The sequence below is a fragment of the Poecilia reticulata genome, chromosome 23 (genome assembly GCF_904066995.2).
Source record: "Poecilia reticulata chromosome 23, P_reticulata-male-v2, whole genome shotgun sequence".
Taxonomy (NCBI): domain Eukaryota; kingdom Metazoa; phylum Chordata; class Actinopteri; order Cyprinodontiformes; family Poeciliidae; genus Poecilia; species Poecilia reticulata.
Genome location: NC_088852.1, coordinates 11,595,962 through 11,605,127, shown reverse-complemented (window position 1 = coordinate 11,605,127; position 9,166 = coordinate 11,595,962). Strand labels below are relative to the sequence as shown.

Genomic DNA, 9,166 nt, shown 5'->3' with positions numbered 1-9,166 from the left:
TAAATAAAATGTTAAATTGACTCATTTCTTCAGTTCTCATTTCCATATTTTTACAGCTCGTCTTCAGTGCCGCTGCAAGTCAATGTGACCTTAAAAAACGAAAGACTGGAACAAACTGCTACGTCATTCGCCGCTCCGGGGGGCCCCGGCTAAAGGGTTATCGGGCGCCATTGTTCCATATGGTGGCTGCATGTATGTCATGTGAAATTCACTGGCGTTCTTCTTTAACACAGAATGACAACCTGCGAGGGTGAGCGAACCCGGGAGATCAATCCAAGCAGATTATTTCCATTAAATGTCCGAGCCGCTTCGCGTTTAGTGGCAAGTACAACAGTGTGTGCTGTTGTGATACGCTGTGCCACACAAACTGGAGCGAAAACTATGCTCATATTTAAAAGGCACTCACATAAATTATACATATGGAAACCTTGTAGAAGTGCCAACCAGCAATAGTCACTTAGAAACCCACTTTAAAGCGAGGCTTTTACCCTCCGTGTTTGATGTTTTAAACATTTCCATGTAAAGCAGAGAGGAGCTTTTCCCGAAGCGGGGTCCTTTGGAGAGGATGCAAGTAATAATTATCTTACCTGCAGTAGATCGCTTCGTTAATAAACTCAGTTTGGACAAAGGCAAGTGAGTTTAGGCCACACGTGATAAAATGGCTAGTCAGAGCTACGCTATTAGCCAACGTAACTCAGCTAATCAGTTGGAGCATTTTTTTTTTTTTTTTTTAGCGCATTAGTTGCGTTAGAGGGTAATTTGCATAGACATCTACTGTTATTTATGCAAATGGCTTTGATTTATGGTGAAAAAAAGCACAAATTGTCAAAATTCTGCAGAGGCCTGTTAAGAAATAATCCTTTGATTCAGGTGTGTTGAACCAAGGAAGGAATTAAAACATGGAGGAAAATTTGAGATTTGACTGTGGACACCACTGATCTAGCACAAATGTAACAGAGGTGTTTTTTGAGAGAGTGACATTCAAAAAAAAGGATTGATTTAAAGAAATTGTAACAATAGCACATCTAGACTTTCCAAACCAAAGTTGCTAAAGGAGCTACCTGCTATGTCGCTATAGCTAGCACCACAACAATAAGTAAATCCCACCAGTTTTCCTCACGCTGAAACTAGAACAAATTTAACTCAAGTGGGACTCTACTCCGAGTCCCAACGTCCAAGGCACAGAAAACCATCAAACATAGCATAAATAATCAAAGAGCACAACTCCAAAAAAAAAAAGTTAATATTGCCATGTTGTATTGTCTCCACTCAGCCACATGCACTTTAAAAGAAAAACGGTTGTTTTTTTTGTTTGTTTTTTTCAAAATTGATACTTTCTTTTATTTCCAAAAAAAGCAACAGATTACACAGTTAACTTTCAGCAAATGCAATCCTAACTGAAACCGTTACTCACATCCGGGACTTCAAAATGAAAGACTCACATACTGACACACTATCTATAATATACAAAAATGAATACATAATAAATATTAAAATGGCCACAAGAGAGAAAAAAGAAAGTAAGTCATCGAAAACAATCAGTAGAGAGCAAATGTAGGGAAAGTAGAAACAAGACAGTGTGCCTTAAATGTCTTTTTCTTTTCTTTTTTCTGTTTTTTTTTTTTTTTTTTCTTTTACGTTTTTTACAAATTGTGCAAGATTTCATACTAAGGCTCTGGTCTTGAAGTGACGGTTGTCTAGCTCACACACATCTTTGCTGTAATACACATACACTGCAACACACACACACACACACTCTCTCTCTCTCCCTCTCCCTGTGCTCGCCGCACTCTGTGGGGTGTAGCAAACCATTGCAGAATAAAAAATGGGCTGCTCAGTGTATGGCCTGTGATGCTCATGGGAGTGGACCAGCTTCTTTTAAAAAATGGACATGCGTTTCACGCTGATGTGACAAAGAAAGAAAGAAAAACAAACAGCTCCCCTTGCATCTACAAAAAAATTAAAAAAAAATCTTTTTTTTTTAGGACTGAATGGAAATAAAAAAAAAAGAAAAAACATGACAATATCATCACCATTAAGGCAAGAACACCCGGAGTGGCATCGGCAATACTGTCACAATATGATAGTGTTTAGGTACATGGATATGATGAAACGTTAAACTACGTCTTCAATGTCTTTTTTTTTTTAAGCACAAGATCTGTTTTTTTTTCTTTAAAATCAGTCTTTTTTTATTCCAAACCCATACATTGCTCCATCTTTTATTTTTTTCTCGTAAAATCAGTTAAGAAAGTAACAATGCGAGACACTATGGACATATGGATCGTAAAACTACAAGAAATAATTTCTAGTCTTAAGTTGCAACTTCAAAGAAAAAACCCCCCCCAAAAACCCACAAATCGTAAACCCTCGCCCCTGGTAACGCCCGCCCGCCCGGTAAATTGAAAAGAAAACCACTTACATTACAACCATCTCATCCTCTTGTGATGGTGCGTATCCCAACGTCACCAAGATTTGCTTTACGTACGGTAAAGACAATTGTGTTGTCTGTTGCAAATTAAAGCATTCATCGTTTACGCCGAAGGAGAACAGAAACAAAGAGAGGAGAAAAAAAGTTGTCCTTGCGATGCGGATGGCAACCATCGACCAAAGAAATGCAACTTTACATCTTCTTTTTAGTGCAACTCTTAAACTGTAAAACATTTCCAATGATTCCTTGAGAGGTATTGTTTCTTCATTACATGTTCACTTCTTAATCTTTTTTTAAATTTTTATCTTTTTTTATTTTTTGTATTTCACACATCACAGAGTAACTCGTCTTCGAAAGATCCAAAGCAGGAGGTTTTGTTTTCATCGTTTTGTCAAAGGAAAAAATAATAATAATTTTTTTTAACTTTTTGCTTTTCTGCATCGGCATGGCCTTCCACAAGGTCTGTTTACTAGAACATAAACATAGGACGGGATCCATACCTTCTATATATTCCCATTCCATTTGGTCTCCATGTTCAGTTGGACTTTTTGTAATTTAATCACCCACGCAGAGCCGCGTGATCGGCAGTCCACCCTCCACCCTGTGAGAAGGGTCGTGAGAAGGAGGAGCAAGGGAAACCCATGAGGCTGAAGGGGAAGGGCGTAGAACAAGAGCTGTACAACTGGGACGAGCCCACATCAAGATAAACCAGGGTAACCAAGACATAGATGAGTAAAAAACCCCAGCAAAACCGTCATATAACGCAGTAGGGTTCCCTCGGTAACCTGGATTTTCTACAGTAGAGGAGTGTGGTGCTGAAGCAGCGCCGTAGCTCCCTGTTGGAGAAGATGCAGATGAAAGGATTCACCCCGGCCTGGGCAAAGCTCATCCACACGGCTGCTGTCAGGTACCCTCTAGGGACCACAGAGCCCCTGGCAAACACGCGCCAGTAGCAGGCAACCAGGTAGGGCCCCCACAGAGCCAAGAAGAAAAATGTCATTATGTAGAACATTCTACTAATCCTCTTCTCCGTTTTGAACTCATCGAGCACCAGAAGACGTCTGCGGCCCGCTGCGTTGCTGTTCTGTCGGATCCCCAGCAAAGTAGGCGGGGTGGGACCGCGGCCAAACCCGGCCAGCCAGTTGGCCGCCGCCTGCCCGCTGGCGCCTGGCCCGTGGAAGGTCCAGTTCTGGCTAACGGCAGGCACGAACTGGACGGGCTTCATCTTTCGGCGGTCGTGGACGAAGAAGATGAGCTTGAGGTAAACCAGCTGCGTGGCCAGAAGGATGAGCGCCAGCAGGAGCATGAAGCCCAGCGAGTCGTTGGCCCTGAAGGAGCGGTGCTGAAACGTGCACTGGTCCTCCTCCGGGATGAACGTGTACGTCCCGACGTCTAGCACCGGAGGGAACGCCATGGCCACCGACAACGTCCACACCATGCAAATGACGGCCAAGCACGTCCAGAACGTCAGCCTCTTGGTGTAGAAGCGGTGATGCGCGATGGCCAGGTAGCGGGTGACGCTGACGCAGAAGAGCATGAATGCTGTATGGAAACAGGAGAGCACACCGAGGAAGGCAATCACTTTGCAGGTCAGTATGCTGTAGGTTAAGACAGATCCATTCTTCACAGAGGTGAAGACGAAGGGGAAGCAGATAGCGGAGCGCAGGATATCCGAGGCGCACAGGTCCAGCAGGAAATAGTAGGGTGCCCGGTGCAGGCTCTTGTCTTTAACCAGCAGGATGGAGATCAGGAGGTTCCCTACCACACCGACTCCAATGATGAAACCCAGGGAGGTTAATTTGAGGAATGTGGCAAGAGGAGAAACATTCTGCAAGATGGTGTGGTCCCCTGCATGGCTATAGTTCGCCATAGATGGAGGAGGGATCATAAATGTAGTGGAATAGCTTCAGCCGAGTATCATGATCTGGAGGTGGCAGGGGGAGGTGTTTGATCCATTTGGTGGTGGGCTTTGAAGAGGTTTCCAGGCGTACAGGCAACCTCCTCTCTAAGGCATCCTTTGTTGCTTTGTCTCATCACACACCTGGAAAAGATCCCTGAAAAACATCATCCACCCATCAGCGTTGAGTGCCAGACAACAATTGCACTTGCATAGTTAATACAAAAAAGGCAGCTCCCCCCTCTCCCCCCTTCCATTCAACCCCCTCACCCCTAACGATGACGAATCAAAGAGGACTTCTTCGCGTTTAAGCATAACGGTGAATCAACCTAGGTGAGGGGGGTGAAAGAAAAACCTAAATGAGACGAGAAGCAGAGACATGCAGCGACGGAGCCCGATGAAAGTGACATAGATTTCTTGTCATGACGCCTCGGAATTTCCAGAACAAAAGATGGCAACAGCGCAGTCCAGCCTTCACCGAGAGACGACGCATCTTTACGCGTCGGAAAGCAGCGAGTTCCACATTTGCAAAGGTTTAGGTTGGATTTCCAGTCCGCCCCCCCCCCGCCCCCCTTCCCCTCAGCTCACAACCCCCCATCTTCCCCCCGCCCCTCCTTTATGGTTGAGGGTAAGGGAGGTGGGAAGGGGGGGTTGTGCGTCTTCGGCGCAACTGTGAAACATAAAGACAAATGCAGACAAAAAATAAGCTGTTCTTGATCACACCCTACACTTTCCCCGCAGAACAGAGGAAGGCTCTCTCCATCGAAAACCGACGCCTCGCCCCGCACATTTACGCACCGTGCAACATAAACGTTAAAGCATCCCTCTGTTTTCCTCCGATTATCAAAAGGTTAAAGGGATTACGGGGGTCGCTAATAAGCGCTGCTCTCATTAATGGATCCATCGAGCCAAACCACCATTTTCCTCAACATCTCGCACAGAGTTAAAGCGGACAGATATGATCCATTTTGCTGTCCGCTGATGGAGATGAATCGACACGGCTCGGGAGAAACAACAAAAAAACAAGCCGCCTAGTAATAACGACATGACATACTTTCGCATTGTTTACAGCTTATTCGATTACACACAAAGGCGTTTTGGGTCTATACTTACGCGCTTGAATTGCGTCCTCTTAACGTCCAATAGATTCCCGTGTTATTTTTATTTTTTCATCAGAACGGAACAATAATCTCCGCATCCCGCATGATTCGCGCATCCATTAGACTAGAATCATTTCCAAGGCTCCGCTATGAATTGACCAGAATCGCTGCCACCACATAAGAAGACAGGGCCAGAGGGGGAGAGGGGGGGGGGGGGAAGAAAACAGAGAAGAAGACAGACATCCGATCACACGATCAATCAAACTCCTACCTGTTGATAATCCCAATTCGTGTCCCTCCGGTTGGTTATTTACATTGCACACGTCGGGTTTTTAGCAGTTTTTTACATTTGGTGCCTGTCCCCCCCCCCTCTCTCGCTCTCTCTCTCTCTCTCTTTTTTTCTTCCTCCACCGTGAATATCCTACAGTAAACGGAGCGCACTGCGCATGCGCCCTGCATCCCTCCTATTTGTGATCCAAGACGCGTCTTGTCTCTTGTTGCAGCAGCAGCAACTCTGTCTCTCTGACGGTAACATCTGCTCAACAGGGCCACTGCTGACCGGTAACGCGTTACTACAGCGCGCAGGGCCGCCTCCTGGTAACGAGGAACGGGATTACAGCTGGGACGCGACGCAACGAGCAGAAGAAAAAAAAAAAAAAAAAAAAACGGACGTTGTTTGAGTCATTACTTTAGATGTGTAAAAAATGTTATTTTAAATTGCAAGTCAATAAATTATATTTTTAAGATTATTTTCCTTTTTTTTATTATTATTATTTTACCCAAAGAGCTTATGGTGTCTTGCAAACTACATATATATTTTTCAAATAAATGAATATTAAATAAAAATAAGAGTGGTATTTAGCCTCATTTGCACTGATTCCCCCCCTGAATAAAATTAAGTGCAACCAAGCAGCTTCAACTACTTAGTAAATATGGTGGTGGAAGCATCATGCTGTGGGGATCCTTTTGGTCAGCAGGCGCAGGGGCATCAAGACATGATATAACTATGACCCAAGCATGTTCATGTGTCAGAAAGGCTCAGAGTCCCAATGCAAGTAGTACAAGTGAGAAACCCAAAACAAGTGGGAGATGTTGCAGCAAAATATAGAGGGGTTACTACACAAGGTCACTATTATTTGTAGATGTTTTTTTAATTTATTGCTTGTACTTTGATGAAATGCGCAAGGCGCTGTGGTTTTAAGCCAGACCAACATCACTGTTGGATGGATTCCTTTTGTACTGTAGGACGTATGCATTATACACGAGCACTCTGCACTCCCACTTGTTCGTTCTGCCTGGTCAGCATGAGAAATTCATAGGATCTGATCCCACCCCCGCCACCCCCAAACCATGTACGACGGAGCTGTGATGTCACAGACATGGTAACCGTGGGGAACAATGACTCAATCAGCCATATGTACATACACTCAATACTTGTGGGGGAAGGGGGGGCAAAAAGATGATGTAGTTGTTACATGCAGAGAAGTTGGACTTGAAACTGGTACATCTATCAGAATATCTAACATGCTTCTTTTATTATTATTATTATTATTATTATTATTATCAATATAAAAGTCTAAGTGACTTCCCACAGCTATGTTCGACCATATTCAACCATTTCAGAACCTCGAAAAAGTATTCATTTAATTCATGTCGCAACCACAATTTTATGAGACAAAACACAAAATGCTTAATGAGAAAAGTAGAAAAAAAAGATACATTTTCAAAAGAATTCTTTTTAAGGTAAGGTGATTTTATTTATATAGCACATTTTCAGCAACAAGGCAATGCAAAGTGCTTCACATGAATTAAAATAGCTTTTAAATTCTGCATCTTACTCAGCCCCCTTTGACTCCGACGCCTCCAAATGCAACCCACGATCTTCTTTTCCCATCTAAATTGTGCAATTCTAGCTCCATCCATTTTCCTATGCTAGCTGAAGAAAAGCATCCCAACAGCATGGTGCTGCCATCATCTGTTCAAATTAGTATGCATTGTTTGTATGCAAATGTTGATCTTATAAAATAATCCATTAACACCACCTGAGCATCAGACCACTGCATCTCCTCCAGTCCATGTAACATAAATTTTGATATGAAGAGTTAAAGAGTAAAACAGCCAGGGCACTGTGAAATACTAAATCTACTCAGACATTTTACATTTTTTAATTTATTGACTTCAGTCGTAACCAAAGTAGGCTTTTTTTTCCCTCTCATCTTATTGAACTCAGACCAAAATATATATCCTGCCTAAATATTAAGCCACTTGCAATAACACAGCCAAGATTCTGAATAAATAATAATAAAAGACAACATATGCCCAGGAACCAAGAATAGGATATTGTGAAGTATGCACCACATCAATAAAAACAAGAACCATTGAAAGAAGTTTGATTCAATGTGTTTATTCTTTACAAAAAGCTGTATTCAGATCTATTAGATCGAACTTTCCAAAGCAAAGTCATGTGATCATCACAGATCAAATCAATCAATGTTGATTTCAGAAGCACACCAAGTAACCACAGTGATCGTTTAAAGCCAACATATTTGGTTAAAGACAAACAGGCATTTTAAGCAGAAATCTTCTAAAAAGTCTTTCTTGTGCATGGAAGGCAACAGTGTTTGGTCCTTAATCACAGCGTTGTGTTCGCACACTTCCTGGATGTCTCCTTCCTGTGTTTCACGTGGCTCCCCGAGTTTTGGTTTGGAAATACATCTCCAATAAGGCACGTTTCAGAACAGAACCTGCGCCAAAAGATCAGTAGATTGCAGAGAGGGGCGCGTGCACAGGGAGGTGTAACGCGGCACGCGTTAAAGACGTGGCAAACGTCTGAAATCCTCCGTTCGTCAGAGCGGCGGCCCATTCCGCCTCCGCGCGTACCAGCCGAGGCCGACGCAGAACCCCACCACGGCTAGGACGGTGCACAGCAGCAGGGCCAGAGCGTCGCCCGCGTCGTACGCCTCCGCCGCGGGGATGAGGGAGGAAAACACCAGCAGCCACACGACCGCCGCGCCGCTTGGAGCCTCAACCATGTTGGTCTCTGTCTTCTGTCTCTGTCGCCGTTGCTGTTCTGTTGATTTCCGGAAAGCAGATGCGCCTGCGTCGAAAACAAAGTCAGGTGACTGCAGCGCCACTTCCTGGTACGCTCAGCCAATCACATCGCTGCTCGGTGTTCCTATGAACACAGCCGCTGTACTCGGTGACATGAAAATAAAACCGCGTTTAGCTGTCTCCGCTTGATTTGCTTAGATGGTATGTAATGGATATAATGGAAATGAAACTTATCCCGAGGATTTTAGACCTTCTTGATTCTTGTCGACACAATCAGTCTGACAGGCTGCTTATATCGCTGCCTCTCAGCCTTATTATAAGCCAATCAGGCTGTTTTACATTACTCAAGATAATCAACAGCTCTCGGCAAAAAAACCCCAAACATGTTGATATTTGGGTTATTATTGCATGTTTAAACAGTTTAAGTAATTTTTTTAAAGTGGGAGGAATGCATGTATATTGCAAGTGGGGGGAGGGGACAAGGAATAAGGAGTGGAGTTTACTGTTTAAAGCAGGGTTAGTTTGGGAAACTATTGTGTGAAACTGAGTGGTGACGGCATCGGGCGGTAGGAATGTTTTTCTTTGGGTCACAAGGGCCACAGTTAGTATGTGGGTAAATATGGTGTGGTGAAACCAACACTGCACATCACCCTGACAGCACCATTTCCATGGTGACGCCTATTTGGCGAA

At 43.8% G+C, this 9,166-nt stretch overlaps 2 protein-coding genes across 3 annotated transcripts; both read right to left on the bottom strand.

Annotated features, from left to right (window-relative positions):
• Positions 1–362: 362 nt before the first annotated feature.
• Positions 363–5,988, bottom strand: gpr85 (G protein-coupled receptor 85). Of its 2 annotated transcripts, none has more exons than XM_008401048.3 (2): positions 5,697–5,988; positions 363–4,482 (listed from the first exon to the last, which is right to left on the bottom strand). In XM_008401048.3, the coding sequence occupies exon 2, from the start codon at positions 4,314–4,316 to the stop codon at positions 3,183–3,185; it is 1,134 nt and encodes a 377-aa protein (XP_008399270.1). In that variant the 5' UTR covers positions 4,317–4,482; positions 5,697–5,988; the 3' UTR covers positions 363–3,182. The 2 variants fall into 2 exon arrangements, with proteins under 2 accessions (XP_008399270.1, XP_008399271.1); XM_008401049.3 differs by lacking the exon at positions 5,697–5,988 and adding an exon at positions 5,439–5,632.
• Positions 5,989–7,809: 1,821 nt separating this feature from the next.
• Positions 7,810–8,538, bottom strand: LOC145550176 (small integral membrane protein 30). The gene has a single exon (XM_081603999.1). The coding sequence runs from the start codon at positions 8,455–8,457 to the stop codon at positions 8,272–8,274; it is 186 nt and encodes a 61-aa protein (XP_081460125.1). The 5' UTR covers positions 8,458–8,538; the 3' UTR covers positions 7,810–8,271.
• Positions 8,539–9,166: the final 628 nt, after the last annotated feature.

Coding starts and splice junctions, on each gene's coding strand:
- LOC145550176 (XM_081603999.1), bottom strand. CDS start 8,457: ATGGTTGAGGCTCCAAGCGGCGCGGCGGTCGTGTGGCTGCTGGTGTTT.
- gpr85 (XM_008401048.3), bottom strand. CDS start 4,316: ATGATCCCTCCTCCATCTATGGCGAACTATAGCCATGCAGGGGACCAC.